This window comes from Oncorhynchus tshawytscha, linkage group LG09 (genome assembly GCF_018296145.1).
Source record: "Oncorhynchus tshawytscha isolate Ot180627B linkage group LG09, Otsh_v2.0, whole genome shotgun sequence".
Lineage (NCBI taxonomy): Eukaryota > Metazoa > Chordata > Actinopteri > Salmoniformes > Salmonidae > Oncorhynchus > Oncorhynchus tshawytscha.
In genome coordinates, this window is record NC_056437.1 from 80,694,759 (window position 1) to 80,714,332 (window position 19,574).

The following is a 19,574-nucleotide window of genomic DNA, read 5'->3' on the forward strand; positions in this document are numbered from 1 at the left end:
GGCTAAAGGGATCTCGCTAGCTCGTGCTTGGCTCTTGCCCACTATTTCCCATTGGAAACGACAGTCTGTGGGCTATCTTGGTTAGTTATAAAAATCTCTGAAAGGAGTGCTTATCGTCACTATTGATTGACAGCTTGACTTGGCCAATCGTGATAGAATTAGGAGTCGTTTCGTCAAATTGACACGTAAACCAACCAATGATATTACTGTATTTTAGTGGAGGCGGAAGTTCCGGCTTGTCGTATAAACTGAGGCCTCCTCTCCATGTGGTTTTGAGGAGCATTTTTTGGAGGTTGAATTGTAACATCGCTGTAAGGTAAGACGGTAGCTAATATTGCTTATTTGTGTCCTTTGGGGAATATTCTGGTTCCTGTAGTTGTATTATAAATCACCAACTGCTTTTGATGGTTTTCGGATAAGCAAGATATTGGCAAATGCATTGTTAGTTCTGAGCAAGGCATCTGGAAGTAACGATGGCTATTTTGCTAGCTAGGCTAGGACTAACGTTAGCTAACCAAAACTGATCAAAGTCGTGCAAAACATTGGAGTTAGCCACGTGTGGCTCTACATGTTGTGTAATTTGGACAGTAGTTGGTTTAGTTCGATAGCTCGCTACATTGATAGTTTTATTGGTTAACGTTAGCTACCAGAACTGCTAGTAATTTAGCTAACTAGGTTGGCCTGAGCTGTGTGCGGCAAAAGCAGAGTCGATTCATGACATTGTTTGCGTTACTATACGGATGTAACGTTTGCATTACTATACGGATGTTACGTTACCAGAGGTATCTCTGATTTTACTCGTAAACAACCTACGGAGCTAGCCAATACCAACTGTTGTTGACGAAACCTTTTGTAGTTGCTTACCATTTATAACAAAATGCTAGCTAGCAACCATGCCCCCTGGTTTTGTTTGTAATACATAATTGAGCTGCTTATTTTGCTGTTGAACGTGGATGGATAGTTTGCAACTAGTTAACTACGTAACTTAACTGGATAGTCATGGCTTAGCTAGTTTGAGACGTTTCCTGCAACTGTCAACGTCATGATTTAGTTAAACGTTATGGTTTGGTGTTACTGAATGTTAACTTAATAGTGCTCTGATGTAGACTAACCTTACCATGGATAGTGGCGATGTTGGTCTCAACTTTCAAATCTCCTAATTGAATACATCTTTTTATAAAAAAATATGGTCTCGGACAATCTTTAGTCAAAAACAAATGGTGACCGCTAGTGTGAATGACAAGCCATTATTGCCCCCCACCCTCCTATTTTTTTTTTCTATAGACAGAATGGCTGAGACTGACGTTGACAATGAGCTGCTGGACTATGAAGAGGATGAGGAGCCTCAGGGAGCCCCGGAGACTACTGCCCCAGCAGGCAAGAAGGAGGTGAAGGGCTCCTATGTCTCCATCCACAGCTCTGGCTTCAGAGACTTCCTGCTCAAACCAGAGCTGCTCCGCGCTATTGTCGACTGTGGCTTTGAGCATCCATCTGAAGGTGAGTGCAATGGGTGGATGAGTGCTGTGAGTGCAATGGGTGGATGAGTGCTGTGAGTGGCATAAATGGAGGTCATGAATAGCAGTGGCATGTCTGTGGATACAATGGAGTGCCTGTATAGGTGGAGGCTGTGTCCAATGTTATTGGGTGTTGATGGACCACTTGTCAAAACAGTGCATGTGTTGTCCAAGGTGTGTTATGGTAAACAATGGCTTTTTTGTTCAGATAAAGGTGGTGAACTGCATTCAGGTGTACTGACCAAATGCCTCATTGTTTTCCAGTTCAACATGAGTGCATCCCTCAGGCCATCCTGGGCATGGACATCCTTTGCCAGGCCAAGTCTGGTATGGGCAAAACTGCAGTGTTTGTTCTTGCCACACTACAGCAGATTGAGCCTGTGGATGGACAGGTCAGTATCTGCATTCTGCAAATGTCTCTTATGTCAAGTTTCAAATATTTGTTATGCATAACCCACAGGTGATCTATTCGCATCAAATGCTATTCTTTTCTCTAGGTGTCAGTTCTAGTAATGTGCCACACACGAGAGCTGGCCTTCCAGATCAGTAAAGAGTACGAGCGTTTCTCCAAGTACATGCCCACAGTAAAGGCAGCCGTGTTCTTCGGGGGCCTGTCTATCAAGAAGGATGAGGATGTGCTGAAGAAGAACTGCCCTCACATTGTGGTGGGAACCCCTGGCCGAATCCTGGCCCTCATCCGCAACAAGACCCTCAACCTAAAGAACGTCAAGCACTTTGTCCTGGATGAGTGTGACAAGATGCTGGAGCAGTTGGGTGAGTCCTTGCTTATTATTCATGTCCTTTTTGGAAATGCTCCTTCACTCGACTGTTAATCCAACCCATTTTTGTAATTTACCCCCTGAAAAATGATTTCTATCAATTGCTATCTTGATTTGGGTTTCCCCAATGGAAATCTGTTGTCTCATATAGACTGAGTAAAGTGGATGTCTTGGTTGTTGGCTGTTCTGGGGGGTAGTTTGAGACTTGGCTGTTTTATCCATGGTCCCATTTCTCTCATGTTTCAGACATGAGGCGTGACGTACAGGACATCTTCAGGCTAACACCACATGAGAAGCAGTGCATGATGTTCAGTGCCACCCTCAGCAAGGAGATTCGACCGGTCTGCCGCAAGTTCATGCAGGATGTGAGTGCAGGGGGTAGCACTGCCACTTCATGCGGTTATGGACTCAAGTTGTTTGTAAAACAGCACAACTTTGCATTGACTTCATAGAAGTATTGTTGTGGTTCTGAAGTGACATGCTCTGTCTCCTGTAGCCCATGGAGGTGTTTGTAGATGATGAGACCAAGCTGACGCTGCACGGTCTGCAGCAGTACTACTGCAAGCTGAAGGACAGCGAGAAGAACCGCAAGCTCTTTGACCTGCTTGATGTGCTGGAGTTCAACCAGGTAAACCCACACACTAATGGTAGAACTTTTATCCCTGTAAGAAGTCTTATTTGTGCTGCTGTTTCCTTGTAAATTTGTTTGCTATATTTCTGTAATGTCTCCTGTGTACCTCTAGGTGGTGATCTTTGTCAAGTCAGTGCAGCGCTGTGTGGCGCTCTCTCAGCTACTGGTGGAACAGAACTTCCCTGCCATTGCCATCCACAGGGGCATGGCTCAGGAGGAGAGGTCAGTCTCTGTTGCTTACATGCACGCTTTTCTCTCACATCTCAAATTAAATGGAGCCCCAAATGCTGGCTTTTTATGTAGCTGAAAGCCTCTTCAATTAACTCAGCACAGTTTCCTTGAAAGGGCAGCCTCTACATCTAGTAATACCTATAGCAGCTGTGTTAATCCTCTCTGGCTATCTATCCCCAGGCTGTCCCGTTACCAGCAGTTCAAGGACTTCCAAAGGCGGATCTTGGTGGCCACCAACCTGTTTGGCCGAGGGATGGATATCGAGCGAGTCAATATTGTCTTCAATTACGACATGCCTGAGGACTCGGACACCTACTTACACAGGGTGAGTCACAACTGAAGGAGCCTCAAACAACGCTGTTCTGGTTGTGAATGGTATTTCCAAATACCGATTGCATCTGACGATTTTATCAACTTGTCATTGGCCCTCTGTAGATTTCCCTCCAAAGGCTCATTCTTTGAGTTGTCACTCCCATTGACCCTTTTGCCCTTCAGGTGGCCCGTGCTGGGCGGTTTGGAACCAAGGGTCTGGCTGTTACCTTTGTGTCAGACGAGACCGATGCCAAGACTTTGAATGATGTGCAGGACCGCTTTGAGGTCAATGTGGCCGAGCTGCCAGAAGAGATCGACATCTCCACTTACAGTAAGTCTTTCTCCATCCTTATACACTCAAACTGACATAACTATTACTCAACTTGCAAGAATAAAAAGTGATCTTTGTCACTGTCTGCTGATGTTTAATTCAATGTTTAAAGGGAATGAATGTAGCGGGTCAAAGTGACTTGGCGATCATAACAAATGTCAATGTGTCTGGGGTAAGCCGCATCTGTTGATCATTAGTACTCTAATGCTGGGCCTGAAAGGTCAGGCGGATATTGTCAGCTCATTGAAACCCCCAAGATAATTGCCTGGTATAATAACTCCCTTAGTAATGGTGGTGACTAGAGAGAATTGGACTGCCACATAGGGCTGTCCTCCACACAATATCTTTGCCACCCGAAAGTCATCTGTTCTTTTGACCAATCAGTTGGTCGACATTTTAAAGTGTTATTTATTTTTCCATAGCGCTTGTCTGATGCTTTAAGCCAGGGGTGTCAAACTCATTCCACGGAGGGCCTAGTGTCTGCTGGGTTTTGGTTTCTCCTTTCAATTAAGACCTACATAACCAGATGTGAAGTTGATTAAGTCCAAGGGAGGTGCGAAAGCCCTTAGACACTCTTCCCTCTGGAATGAGTTTCACACATGCTTTAAGTACACATTTTGATGACATAAACATGACTCTGGAGCCAGAACTTGCATACACTAAGTTCACTGTGCCTTTTAAACGGCTTGGAAAGTTCCAGAAAATTGTCATGGCTTTAGAAGCTTCTGATAGGCTTTTTTAAAACCTTTTTTATTTAACTAGGCAAGTCAGATAACAAATTCTTATTTTCAATTACGACCTAGGAACAGTGGGTTAACTTTTTTGTTTGGGGGCAGAACGACAGATTTTTTATCTTGTCAGCTCGGGGGATACGATCTTGTTACCTTTCGGTTACTAGTCCAATGCTCAAACCACTAGGCTATCATTTGGGTCAAAAAGGGGTGTGGATGTATTTCAAGGCCTCCCCTCAAACTCAGTGGCTCTTTGCTTGACATCGTGGGAAAACCAAAATAAATCAGCCAAGACCCCAGGAAAAAAAATTGTAGACCTCCAAGTCTGGTTCATCCTTGGGAGCAATTTCCAAACACCTGAAGGTACCACGTTCATCTGTACAAACAATAGTACGCAAGTATAAACCCCACGGGACCACGCAGCCATTGTTCTGCTCAGGAAGGAGCCTTGTTCTGTCTCTTAGAGATGAATGTACTTTGATGTGAAGTGCAAATCAATCCCAGAACAACAGCAAAGGACCTTGTGAAGATGCTGGAGAAAACGGGTACAAAAGTATCTATATCCACAGTAAAACGAGTCCTACATTGACATAACCTGAAAGGCCGCTCAGCAAGGAAGTAGCCACTGCTCCAAAACCACCATTAAAAAAAGCCAGACTACAGTTTGAACTGCACATGGGGGGACAGCTCATACTTTTTGGATTAATGTCCTCTGGTCTGATGAAACAAAAATGGAACTGTTTGGTCATGATGACCATCGTTATGTTTGGAGGAAAAGGGGGGAGGCTTGCAAGCCGAAGAACACTATCCCAACAGTGACGCATGGGGGTGGCAGCATCATGTTGTGGGTGTGCTTTGCTGCAGGAGGGACTGGAGCACTTCACAAAATAGATGGCATCACGAGGAAAAATGTGGATATATTGAAGCAACATCAGTCAGGAAGTTAAAGCTTGGTCGCAAATGGGTCTTCCAAATGAACAATGACCCCAAGCATACTATCAAAGTTGTGGCAAAATGGCTTAAGGACCACAAAGTCAAGGTATTGGAGTGGCCATCACAAAGCCCTGACCTCCAATCCTATAGAAAATGTGTGGGCAGAACTGAAAAGGCGTGTGCGAGCAAGGAGCAACCTGACTCTGTTACACCAATTCTGTCAGGAATGGGCCAAAATTCACCCAACTTTCTTGTGGAAAGCTTGCGGACGGCTACCCTAAATGTTTGACCCAAGTGAAACAATTTAAAGGCAATGCTACCAAATTCTAATTGCATAAACTTCTGATCCACTGGGAATGTGAAATCATTCTCTCTACTATTATTCTGACATTTTACATTCTTAAAATAAAGTGGTGACTGACTTAGGTGGTGACTGACCTGACCTAGGACATGGAATGTTTACTAGGATTAAATATATTTGGCTATGTAAACTTCTGACTTCAACTGTAAATATCCTATAAATCACATTGGCTACGCATGGCCTGTCTGCAACAAACTCAAAACCTTATCAATTGGGTCCAGCCCGACCCGTGCGCTAGTGAACTTGCAACATTAAATAAAATACCCTGTTTTGCTGCACCAGTGAGCTCTGAACAGAAACCACTGTAGGCTATTTGTGCAAGGGATAAGAAGTAATCAGGTAGGCCTTTTTAATATATATTTTTAACATTTCCACTGGACAACATTTTTCCCTATCACTCAGTGGTTATCAAGAGACAGGGCAGGAAAGATTTTTCAAATACATTGAGTAACTATTGTCACTCTCAATGCATGCATACTTTGTTTTTGAGGTGACAAGTTACTTTAGAGCTCCAACTCATCAGTGGTGGTGAGTTAAGCCAATCAGAAATGCAGCACATCCCCAAATGGGCACTTTATTTAAAAAAAAAAATTAAAAATTGTCTGCATTTGCAAGCAGACCATGTAGCCTTAGGCCTAAATTTATACTTAGTCAGTTGAGCATCCTTAGTCAACATTGACAGGAGCACTTTAAACAAAAGACAATTAGTAAATGGAATTAAATGCATCTAAAGTTGTTTCTCACAAGTGTAGCATAGGTTGTGCACTCTGACAATAAGACTAATATTAAATGCATTATGGTAAACACTAGATTAGAAATTGACTAAATCGTGCATGTACTACTGGTGACTTAATGGGGAATTGATAGACACTAACAAAGGGCAAACGATTCTCATAATGAATTGGCGGGAGTGGGTTCTGGAGAGGTGTTGTGCATCTTTGCTGCCATCCCTGTGGCCTCTAGTGGATTAGTCCACCAACATGCGCGACTCACAGGTTTGTTTCATGCTCGACTCACAGGTTTCTTATGTGCCATAAAGACACAAATGTGGGGTCACTCCTAAACTGGGTAGGTCTTAGTGAATGGAGACTCCGTACATGTTTAAACGTATGGTGAAAAGCTGGAATGCCCAGCTGGTGCTTATGGAGATGGTCTTCAGAAGTGTCTCTTCTTGCCTTTCTCACCCACCACCACTTCTATTTTTTTTTTCTTCTAGTTGAGCAGTCCAGATGAGTCCTCCATCCCAGAAGAAATGTCCGCTAACCCTGAATCTGTCCTTGTTTGGATGAAAAACCTTCCTCGCTGTTTTATTTTAAGCTCTGTTCCTTGACTGTTCACTAAATGTATTTTTATTTTATCATTGGGGGTTGTCTGGTTTTAATTTTGTTGTGGTTTATTTTTGGTCAATGAAATTAAAACTTTTTATAAAATTCCAGTTTCTGATCCAATTTGACAGGTTACATGTTACTTACAATGGTGTGCGTATTAAGAAATTCTTCAAGTGACTTTATTTTTGCTAGTTAAATGGGACCATAAATTCCCCATTCAGAATGATTTCATGCGAGCTTACAAACGTTTGGCCCAATCTAAAACACATCAGGAAAGTGTATAAAAAGCTTTGTCGAAATTACTCTTTACTGTGAGTCCCAAGCATGTGGTGGTTGCATGCTGGCTCACTGGGAAATCTGGGCACACCTTCACTCTTTGTAAGGGCTTGTAAGAGGAGGGACCATCACGGCTTATTTGGAAGAACCATAGTGGCTGCTGGTGCATGACTGACCCCAGGGATCATGGCTCTATTAATGGGAGCATCCTTCCATTGGGTAATTGCATATGCCTAATGGTTAACTTATTTATACAGGAATCAAACTGTTATAAGGGTGTCCTACCACAAAACAACCTATTAATGCTAATTGGCCACATCTCTGTAGTGTTTGAACCATATTTTCCAAGATATCTTTAGTGAAACCGGGTTGTGACAGAGTATAGCTGTTTTCATTACAGAAGTCATCGGATGACGGAGTCTTCTGTAAGGGAGTTATGTTTAGTGGCTTGACTGAACATTACCGCAAGCAATGCGTGTTATGGTTTGGAAAGCACAAGACATTTGATATCAGTGAATTTATTTTCCAAAATAAGTTTACACCTTTTTTATTAGGGTTAGTGTTCCCACCAGACCACATCTCCATGTTAGTGTTTGTTTACGGGAAACTGCGGGTTATCTAGCTCGCCCCGAACATGTGGAAGAGTAGCTTTGTCAGAGGCACCTTTATAGATCTGTGAAACTGCTATACTTATTAGAATTATTTCTTGCTGATTTGAAGATGAGGGCCTTATTTTTCGAAAGCTGTATCGCAAACAGACGTTTCTTAACGGTGAAACTCCACGTCAGGTTTGTAGTTCACATGACCCAGTCGTGGGCGACGCTGAGAACTGTAGAGAGAAGGCCGCCAGAGCTAGGTGTGACTTTTGTAGCGGTTTAGGATTTAAAATTTTTTTTTTAGCTTAACCTAAAGCTCCCAACCTGCTACGAAATTCACTTCCGGTTGTAACGGTACTCTAGGCGGAACTGAAAGGGTGCAGTTGTTCATTAGGTAATACATCAACATACTTTATTCCAAATGCAGCATGAACTCAATTAGCCTGTAAATCGAAGTTAGGACAAAACAACCAGATATGCTTTTATACAAGTTTTCAATCACTTGCTCAATAAAGCGCAGAGATTGGAAATGGTAGTGTGTGCTGTGCCCACATCAGAGCCCAGACTTGCTCAGTGCTAGCTATACATGGACTTGTTAATTGGTTTTAAGTTATAACTCAAATGGATTGGTCTGTATACAGCAAACAAGGATGCATCTGTACATGGCTGCTCTAGTGTCGTTATAAAACCAAAGACTTCTCAAATCACAATCTACATAGGTAAGCGTGATGGCAGTGTAACCATTCAGAACGTCCATTTTTATTTTACAAAGTCAATCACCTAACAGGCTGTGTGAGGCTACTATGAACACCTGTCCCAACCTAGAAGTTGTACAAAAAGTTGAATCATATAAAAATAACACTCATGGACTAATGTAATATGGGCTTCAATGTTTGAATCCTCTACTTTTCATGGAGTCAGAGGGAAAAGCATGTGAATTACATATTTTAGTCTAAGATATACCACTCAGATTCAGTCATGAACAAGGCTAAGGTGCATGAATTATCGACCCTTCCTAATAGGGAAGAATTTGGCATTTTAGTAATTCTAAAGAGGTCCATGTCTCACCAATACAGAATCTTAACCTCCAACTTCAGACAAATGTTGTGCTATAACAGACTACTGACATGTCTATGCAAAGGAGTCCATTTGTAACCATGTAGTGCTGACCCCTTTGTAGTGTCCTCATGTCCGCTTCAGTCTCTAATAAGCATGATATCGTCGACATGTCAACCTTCAATGGCAGAGAGCAGATTTAGACACCTCAAACATAAAGCAACATGAGTAAGAGTTTTGTTTTGTGAAGTATTGTGGATCAGTTGCTAGATTACAGGCCAGATTGAGTCTGAAACGGTCCCGCCCGCTAGTTACAAATTACATGTTTACTTCATATGCAGACATTTTTATTTTTATAACAAACCAGAGGGTGGCTGAGGCTCTTTCTACCCCTCAGTCAGGATTGTAATCTGCTTCAAATCAGCAACACGACTTCTCAATGCCAGAATCCAAGGCTTGTTCCGCTGGCGCTAGGTTAAATGTCTCACTGTTTCAGGGCTGAGGCATGGAGGAGTAAGAAAATGGGGACTGGTCCAACATCTAATGACCTACCACACACACTCAAAGCCTCAGCCAACAGCTTCTGCGCCAGTCTGTCTCTAACCATAACATCTCTCCTTGGGGAGTTGTCTTCATCCACTATTGCTCAGGTGATGTGGCTGTTTGATGACAGTGAACACTGGTGAGACCAGGGGTCAAGTCCCAGACCTCATGGAACTCTCCCCTCTCTGCTGACAGATCTCAGCTGTTTTGTCTCTCTCAGGGCCCTCCGGTCATGCCGCTCCAAACATAGCAGCATCGCTTCTCTCATTGGCAACCACTGTGTCATCGTCTCTGTCACAACAATAAATATCATTACAAATACAAAAATGTCCCTTCTAGAGCATTCTGTGGAGTGTCCATCTTCTTTCCCACAAAAACATTGTCTTTTAGTGTCTTCATTTGGTTACGCAAATAGCAGGTATTGGAAATCTACTGGAGAAGTCACTGTTTCTATGCAAGTCTGATTCTCCTTACACTCAAACCAGACCTGCTTGCCATTGACAGGCCTACTATGCTGGCCATCACCATGAAATGAAACACCATACCATCCTACGTCCACAAGTCTACTGGGTGTGTGTGCAGCAGCTGGGTTGGAGTCTGCATTGGGTGTGTCCCACCTTTCTCTATTGTCCCCAAAGTGTGGGTTCTGTCCCAGAGTACAGGAGTGCATGGGGAGTGACAAAATAGTGACTGGGCAAATCCATATTTGTCTATTTACACACTTTGGTGATTCTGGTTGATGAACCACAAAGGACCGGGTGTCTACTCTAAGGCCGGCACTAGTCACTCATCTCTGTCCAGAATGCAGATCAACCAATCAAATTCCTTCACCCAGGCCTCCCAAAACATGCTCCAGGAGGGTGGTGGGGATCTTTGCATCTGGCTAGTGTCTACTCAAAGATACTCTTAGGACTACTACTCTATCAGGGGCTTGGCAGGGGGGGGTAAAGTGATTGGGAGTGAATGAGGGATTTGAGGGGGACGCTAGTCGGAGAACTTGTGTGTGTCTCCGTAGAGCCACTGCTGGGGCGGGAGGGCAACCTCGTTCAGATGACTGCACTTATCACTGCACTTGCAGGACTGCACAAACATGACGGAGTGGTCGAAGCGCTCGCCATCAGGGCAGGCAAAGGTCACAGAGGCAGTTCGTGTGCGGCGGGGCGAGCAGCAGCGGCCGTCCACACACACGCCGCAGTAGTTGGGCCGGTAGAGACGCGTGCTGCGGCAGCCAGCATAGGACAGACGCAGGGGCTCTGCTGCCTTGTGGGTACGGGAGCACTTCCTCCCTTTCTGTGGAGAAGAGAAAGAGTCTGGGTTAGTCACTGTACAATCCCAGTGAATCACAACTACAGTTATGCTGGCACAGGGAGAGAAAATCTGAGGAAAGGTCAAAACAACAAGACCAGGGCTAGAGAGGGGCATGGTGATAGTATGGGTGGGTGGGCATCAAACAGTTATGGAGGTGGCATAGTGTCACATTAACGCCCCAACAACTCTCAAAACACAGAGAGAACATTAAGACAGGTGCCTAACAACATGACTGATCAGTGAATAACTGCTCTGGTGAGATGTGGGGAGCGTTTAAGGGTGTTAAATGAAACGAGAGAAAGCGAGGGAGTGGGAGAATAGAGAGCGCTTTGCGTCATACACACAAGAGCCTATTAACACAACACACAGAGACCTGGGCAGAGTGGGAGAGGCTGGTAGCATGGTGGATGTGGCTACATGTTAGCTCCCACAGAACTCAAGGATAAGAGTCTCTACATTCCACTGTCACAACTATTTGGTGCCTTGTACTATTGGTCTTCAGGTCTTCTAATGATGCTTTTTCCATTCACAGTTCAGTTGAACTTGTTCCACAGCAACAGTACTGTGAATAGAGTGGGCTCAGACACACACTGGGGGAGCTTGCCAGAGGGAGGGGCACTTAATACCATGATATTAATATGGATGTGGGCACACCCCTGTCCACACAGTCTCTTAAGGTTTAGACTGGGATGCAGGCACTGACCTAAATACACGTACCTACAATGTATGAAGACCGGGGGACTATTAAATGGTTGCCACACCAAAATGGTGACCGCTGCAATCCCTTCCTTAAAGGCGGGCTGAACTTCCCGAATTAGCCTCGGTTTCAATTCTCCTCATTAGAAAATGCGACTGAGAATGAGATTTGGGTCATGGAGGAGTGCTTTGATGTGGGTGTCTCGTGTGTGTAAGAATGTGGGAAGCGTTTGTACTTTCACTCTGCCAAAAACAGTACAGTCACTTATTCTGCTAGATCAAGGGTTCCCAACCTTTTTTCCTCCAAAAAAAACAAAAACATTTTTAAAGTCAGGCCCCCCTTTATTTTTTACATGATTGTTTATTGATTTAGCCTTTATTAATTACACGACCAGCTTGATTTGGTTTAACGTGAAGTACTTAGGAAAATATTATTTGAAACTAATTTCCTGCAATTCTCCGTAGTTTAACAAGACTCGACATCTTTTTGATAATGATCCAAAATAAGTTCTAGACCCTTGTTATTCCGCTACCAAATGTGTTTTATGATATTTATATGAACTCTCAATTTAATTATATATATTCTCTTGTAAACAAAGTGAATAGATCAATTGATAGCGACAGTCACACATTGTATAAGATTACCTCTCAAGCACAGTCCAATTTCTTTGAGTCCTCGACTTTAGAAGGTCGTAGCTCCGCTTCTGAATGTTATAGAGCCAAACCAAATATATTCCCATGTGCATCAGTCGAGTGTTTCTCTGGCATTTTACCACTTGTTTCTAGCCTAAAGTGTCACCGATGTATGCGTCATCTCAAATCAAGGAATGTCCCACGCCTCACCACGAAATGTTGGCATACCCTATGGGGGGCCGTGACCCATAGGTTGGGAACCCCTATTCTAGATAACGTTAAACAGTCTAACCAAGTCTTGTCTGGAAGTAGACTAGCTAGCCAGATAGCAAGCTTCTTTTGCCGATTAGCTTCAGCTGGCCAGTGAACAACCGTGGCAAATTTGGTTTGATAGCATATCTGTGTGGCTAGTTGGGGACCGTCAATAAATTACACAATGTAAATGGGACAATATTTTCATGTTGCACATCTTTCAATTGTCTAATTAAGTACTTTCAATATATGCATTTAATTTCTACAGCTTCTAATTAAATCAAATTTGTAGCTGTTGGCATTTTAAAATATTGTCCCATGTACATTGTGTGATTTACTGGTCCTTAGCTAGCCCCATAGTGATATTGAATGTCAAACCAAATTTACCTTGGGGTATTACGATTGGGGTGTGTGCAGCTGGTTTCCGAATTGATGATTACCTGGGTGCTGTGGGCAGGATTGAAATAAACCCCAAAAATCTGTTGTGGTACCCTTCATTATGTGACATACCATTTTTTCCTAATCATCTCACAAATCTCAGTTTGGGATGAGACTGACTTTATGACCCAAATGATCCTATTTACACTTTGTAGTCAATTTTGGCCATTTTTATACCCTTTATACACACACACACACACACACACACACACACACACACACACACACACACACACACACACACACACACACACACACACACACACACACACACACACACACACACACACACACACACACACACACACACACACACACTACCTTGATGGGGATGGACATGGAGCTGCAGGGCCGGATGTTGCACAGACGCGTCTCCTTCACTAGCTTACACTGGGCGTTGTCATTGGTGACACGAGAGGACACGGCCATCCCACAGCTGCGTGAGCATTGGGACCAGCTCGTGGTCTGGACCACACACTGCCCTCCAAACTGCCTCCATGCTGGACGGAAGGAGAGAGTGGGGGAGAGAGGACCAGAGGGAGAGGCAGAGAGAGATGTAAGCACACTGGCCTCATTCACAGAACAGGCAACACTGACGCATAGAGGAGGGTGATTACAGAGAAGGAAAAGCTGGACGACAGAGGTATACGCTGTGAGAGAGTGGTGTGTGTGCCTCTGGTGCACAAATAGTCAGTGGAAAACATGGTGCACTCACACACATGCAGGAGATGCAGTGGAAAGGCTAGGAGTGCACAGTGGGTCTGTTTGTGAGTCGGGGGCGAAAACACAAACATGGCGTTTTACTGCAGGGAGGAAACAGACGGCGCTCTAAGGCGACATCACGGCACCCTCTCTTACCCGCCAGGTGCTTGTGCCCGCGCAGCTTGTCCCACGTCTTCTCTACCTCCACCAGCTCGTTTCCCATGGTATCCTTGGGTTTGTAGTGGTATGGTTTGTAGGGGTAGGCAGGGTAGGGCATGAAGGGGAAAGGCAGGTAGGCTGGAGGCAGTGGGTGCCCGTGTACTGGGGGCACAACGGATGAGCCCTTGTGGCAGTCGATACTGAGGCAGCACTGCCCAGGCACCTTGACCATGCGAGGGGCAGGGCAGGAGGGTGATGCCAGAGGCACGTGGCTGGGGCACAGAGGCACGCAGCCCACCGCCCCGTCAATGCACGTACACTGGTGCTTGCAGCCAGCCCGGAAATTCTCCCCGTTCTGGTAGATCCGTCCGCTGTATTCGCAGGGGCGACCCTCGAGCTTCGCTGTTAGGGGAGGCAGATGAAAAAAAGGAAAGACAATGATGTCTGTATGTAGAAGGATCTGAGGTATCACTAGCATATGGCCATGCCTTTGGTTGTATTGCTTAAAACACAATGACTTCAAGTTGAGTGAGGTAATAAACAAAGTGGAGGAGGGGGACAAGAGACAAAAGGAATAGAGAGAGAGAGAATGGGCACATCAACAAGAATGGTCCAGAACTAATTGTGTATTAGAAGTAGGAAGTGACGTGACAGTAGAGGAGTTAGACACTCTATCCCTAGTTTAATGAAGGAGCCTCTATTCTTAGTCCAGAGAGGAATTTTGACTTGTTTACGATGTCGTTCCGCTTCAGTCCCTCTGCGGGACTTCCATACAACACCCCCAAATACCCTCCTTTATATAGAAACCACCCCCCTCAAATAAAAATACCCGTCTGTGTGCGCGCGCATGCGGCAACTCACGGACCTAGATAAATACATTCTGCCCCCTGCTCTCAGCAGTGTGGCTCAGGAAGATGATCTCTCTTCTAAACATGGCACCAGTTTCAAACCCCAGATCCATATCAAAGACAACCAACATTCACTTTTCATTGAATCCATACAACCCCAGACTAAACCCAACCCTCGTGAACCCTGACAACCCCGTTTGTATTGTGTACATACCCCTGCAGATGCCATGAGTGTGGCCCACGTCATTGCCATAGTTACACTCCAGCCCCTTGTGGTGGTCACAGGGGTGTGAGTCGTGGCAGTCCTGGTTGAGCTGGGCAGCACACACCTTACAGCAGCCACAGCCGCCAGGTACAGAGCTGACCCCCGGGGGACAGGAGGGGGGTCCTGCCGGGCACTCACACATCACAGGGCAGCCAGCTCTCACCTGGTTGGAGGGAATGGTGCAATACAGAGGATTTAAAAAAGGATTTCAATGAGGGCAGTTCATAGTCTAAACAATAATAGAGCAAGAAACTGTTTGTTTAAAGTGGAGTCAGGCTACACAGAGCACAGAAGTGTGTTTGGCTTAAATATTCACTAAATATCCAGTAGCACTAACCCCCTGGGACACTTTCCCACTCTCTGTTGCTGTCGCCTTCCTCTTGGCAGGGATGAAAGAGAAATTCAATGTGACCCCCTCCCTGAGTCACAACACCACAGCCCCCCATAACCTTGATAAAAAGGTTTTGGGTCTGCCTGTCTACAGCCTGTCTACAGGATAAGACTATATACTCTGCTGCCATGCCATCCTGGGCCAGGGGGATTGAGTGGTGGGGTCTAAATTGTTTCCACACAGCGGGTTCCATCTATTTCCAGACCTGAATGTGTCACTTTCCATCTCAGTTTGGGAGCCCTAATTGGGTTCTTGTGTACCACTGGGGGTTTAAAGGGCAGTAGTGGTCCAATATTCCAATGATATTCAGGAACCCAGGTAAAACATGAGCACTTGAGTCAGGTTATCATCATCTGTCATGTCATGCATTAGATTCAGATAACTACACTGTTCCTTTCTGTCTCTGAGTGTATAGAAGACACTGTGGTCAACATCACTTTCATTAGAGAACAGTACCCTATTTTTGTTTTATGGAAACATATTTTAGTAGTGTGGTGGCATCATCTGGCCATAAATGTTCACTGTAAAAGGTAAAACGACAGCATTTACTCAACTGTAACATCAAATTCACAGTGCATTCACATTAACGCAATATTCAGAGACACAAAGGCATTTCTTATAACGCTGAAGACAAGAGGACCAGTACGCTTGTCGGTGGTGCAGTCTGTTGACTACCCGCCACTTTGGTGACAGGAGACCGACCCGACACGTGAACTTCTATTTACAATGTTTACACAAGCTTGGCTGAAGCCAAAGTACAAAAACACTTACCAAGGCAACAGTCGTCATTTGAAACAGAACAAGCAATATTAACGTCCTCATGTTGTCAAATGACAATTGAATGAAAAAATAAAGAAAATATAACTTCTGCCACAAGAAGATAATTGTTGTTTTCGTCCACGTACAAAACCCCACAACGGGAACTGTCAAACAAGGCGCAGTAATTCCAAAGTTAATATGTAGTGTTCTTCCTAGAATATTAACACCGACACATTTTAATCGATTCATTTTTGCAGCTCGGTTATATATTGTCCCCGTGCTTTTTGTTGCAGCTCCGCCTACCACATTCGGGTTAGCCAATTAAGAGGCGGGCATGAGGCCAGGGTATTCCAAAGGGGGATGAGAGGTTTGAGGCGTGGCCAACTATGAATGCGTTCATTCATAAAATAATCTGAATTACTACATTCCAGAGAGGACCTGGCTTTTGGTGTTTATTTATTTTTGTTTGTATTAAAATAATATTATTGATGCTTTTAAGTTGTTTTCACACGCATACCTCTGTCCAGCTGCTGTTTTGTGAAAGGCAAGATAAATATACTCAGCTGGCTAGTGTGTGCTACATTAATACTGGAACAGCCATAGAAAACAGTTAGGAATTTGGTCCCCTTCTTTATAAAAATACTTGACGAGGAGAGCGAGACGGATAAAGTATACATATAGATGGGCGTGTAGACGTTTCAGTGGAATTATCTCTGATATACCAAAATATTGCACAAGTCTACCAAGGTGGTGGTGGAAATGATAGCGATAACTCCCCCTTCAATCTATCACTCTCTCCTCCTTCCATATCCTGTCTGTCGTCAACATCCATCTCTACCCTTCATAGATTCCCTTGGTGCCCCTCTAGGTGGCCTTCATTCGTCACTCTCTCTTCCTCTCACAGACATTTATTGAAGGGAGTGTGCTAAAGGTCCAGTGGTGGTGAGTCCAGACCAAAGCAGAGCGGAACAGAGGTGAGAACAGTCGGGCTAATCCAAGGGCTCGCTCCCATGGACACGGACACAGGAAGCTCTCGGTTTACCTGAGCTGGTACACACTTTGACCACATAGTGTGCCCTGTTACACACTGATACTGTGTTAGAGGTAGACACACATACAACAATCCACTGACACACTGTTAAACTGTACAGCATATCATGCAAACATACAGTACCAGTCAAAAGTTTGGACACACCTACTCATTCAAGGATTTCTTTATTTTTTACTATTTTCTACATTGTAGAATAATAGTGAAGACATGAAAATTATGAAATAACACATGGAATCATAGAGTAACCAAAAAAGTGTTCAATCAAAATATATTTTATATTTGAGATTCTTCAAAGTATCCACCCTTTGCCTTGATGACAGCTCCTCACACTATTGGCATTCTCTCAACCAGCTTCATGAGGTGGTCACCTGGAATGCATTTCAATGAACAGGTGTGCCTCGTTAAAAGTTCATTTGTGGAATTTCTTTCCCTAATGTGTTTCAGCCAATCAGTTGTGTTGTGACATGGTAGGGGTGGTATACAGACCACATCCATATTATGGCAAGAACAGATAAGCAAAGAGAAACGACAGTTTATCATTACTTTAAGGCATGAAGGTCAGTCAATCTGGAAAATGTCAAGAACTTTGAAAGTTTCTCCAAGGGCATTCACAAAAACCATCAAGCACTATGATGAAACTGGCTCTCATGAGAACCGCTACAGGAAAGGAAGACCCAGAGTTGCCTCTGCTGTAACGGATAAATTCATTAGAGTTAACTGCACCTCATATTGCAACCCAAATTAATGGAGTATAAGTAATAGACACATCTCAACATCAACTGTTCAGTGGAGACTGCGTGAATCAGGCCTTCATGATCAAATTGCTGCAAAGAAACCACTAGTAAAGGACACCAATAAGAAGAAGAGACTTGCTTGGGCCAAGAAACACAAGCAATGGACATTAGACCGGTGGAAATCTGTCCTTTGGTCTGATAAGTCCAAATTTGAGATTTTTGGTTCCACCACCATGTTTGTGAGACGCAGAGTGGGTGAATGGATGAACTCTGCATGTGTGGTTCCCACCGTGAAGCATGGAGGAGGAGGTATGATGGTGTGGGAGTGCTTTGCTGGTGACACTGTCAGTGATTTATTTAGAATTAAAGGCACACTTAACCAACATGGCTTCCACAGTATTCTGCAGCAATATGCCATCCCATCTGGTTTGTGCTTAGTGGGACTATCATTTGTTTTTCAACAGGACAATGACTCAAAACACACTTCCAGGCTATGTAAGGGCTATTTAACCAAGAAGGAGAGTGATGGAGTGCTGCATCTTATGACCTGGCCTCCACAATCACCCAACCTCAGCCTAATTGAGATGGTTTGGGAGCAGTTGTACCGCAGAGTGAAGGAAAAGCAGGCAACAAGTGCTCCGCATATGTGGGAACTCCTTCAAGCCTGTTGAAAAAGCATTCCTCATAAAGATGGTTGAGAGAATGCCAAGAGTGTGCAAAGCTGTCATCAAGGCAAAGGGTTGGCTACTTTGAAGAATATAAATATATTTTGATTTGTTTAACACTTTATTTGTTACATGATTCCATATGTGTTATTTCATCATTTTTATGTCTTCACTATTATTCTACAATGGAGAAAATAGTAAAAAATAAAAATCCTTTAATGAGTAGGTGTGTACAAACTTTTAACTGGTACTGTACACTGACACGAACTGTGACGACAAAGTGTGCCGCATTACACGCTGTTTTACTGAGTAAGACATGCAGACTGTACACACACATACACACACTCCTTTATCCTCTTCCCACTCAATCCATCTCTGTCTCTTCCTGACTGTGTAATGAGGTGATGTAATTGGTCAAGGTAAGAAGATCCCTCCCAGCGAGCAAAAATGGAGGGGTACGTAATAGATGGACACACTCACAGCCATGTTGTTGTTTTCATATTTCCTCAAAGCTTAGGCTACCATGACTCATCAAAGGACTTGTCCTTTCCACTGTAGTCTGAACTGGTCCCGCCCAACGCATGCATACACTTTCCAATATATAACACCAACAGAAAACACACACGCACAGACACTCAAATTCACACACACACTTCTATCTCTCTCTCTCTCTAATGAGATGGATATTCACGCATAGACATTGCAAGTATTCAATTACCTTTCTGCTGACCTTTGCATTCTATGTTGATAGCAAACGTCAACTGGTAATAGCTAAAGTGACACTGGTTTGTTTTCAGATCTTTGACTACTTCAGTGGAAATCCCTCCCTGTTTATGATCAAATGGAATTCACAGCGGTAAGCGGGAAGGTAAAGGGGGAGGGGAAGGAGCGGGAAAAAGGTGGGCGTTGGCAGCTGAGGAAGAGATCAAACATTATACTTCCATAAACAAGTCTGTGGAAATCAGTGGAGGCTGCTGAGGGGAGGACGGCTTATAATAATGGCTGGAACGGAGCGAATGGAATGGAAAGGGGGTTACCTAGTCAGTTGTCC

General features: G+C 44.1%; 2 protein-coding genes across 3 annotated transcripts; one reads left to right on the top strand and one right to left on the bottom strand.

The window, feature by feature from the left end:
* The first annotated feature begins 198 nt into the window (after positions 1 to 198).
* On the top strand, positions 199 to 7,258 carry LOC112234540 (ATP-dependent RNA helicase DDX39A). The gene is made up of 10 exons (XM_024402706.2): positions 199 to 316; positions 1,285 to 1,497; positions 1,779 to 1,906; positions 2,012 to 2,288; positions 2,540 to 2,658; positions 2,790 to 2,921; positions 3,037 to 3,146; positions 3,336 to 3,480; positions 3,651 to 3,798; positions 7,040 to 7,258. Exons 2-10 carry the CDS (start codon positions 1,290 to 1,292, stop codon positions 7,054 to 7,056), a joined length of 1,284 nt encoding a protein of 427 aa, XP_024258474.1. The 5' UTR covers positions 199 to 316; positions 1,285 to 1,289; the 3' UTR covers positions 7,057 to 7,258.
* Positions 7,259 to 7,929: 671 nt separating this feature from the next.
* Positions 7,930 to 19,346, bottom strand: LOC112234539 (CCN family member 1-like). 2 transcript variants are annotated; one of them, XM_024402705.2, is made up of 5 exons: positions 19,242 to 19,346; positions 14,873 to 15,086; positions 13,808 to 14,212; positions 13,271 to 13,449; positions 7,930 to 10,912 (listed from the first exon to the last, which is right to left on the bottom strand). In XM_024402705.2, exons 2-5 carry the CDS (start codon positions 15,063 to 15,065, stop codon positions 10,607 to 10,609), a joined length of 1,083 nt encoding a protein of 360 aa, XP_024258473.1. In that variant the 5' UTR covers positions 15,066 to 15,086; positions 19,242 to 19,346; the 3' UTR covers positions 7,930 to 10,606. The 2 variants fall into 2 exon arrangements, with proteins under 2 accessions (XP_024258473.1, XP_024258472.1); XM_024402704.2 differs by lacking the exon at positions 19,242 to 19,346 and adding an exon at positions 16,086 to 16,365.
* Between the last annotated feature and the right edge of the window lie 228 nt (positions 19,347 to 19,574).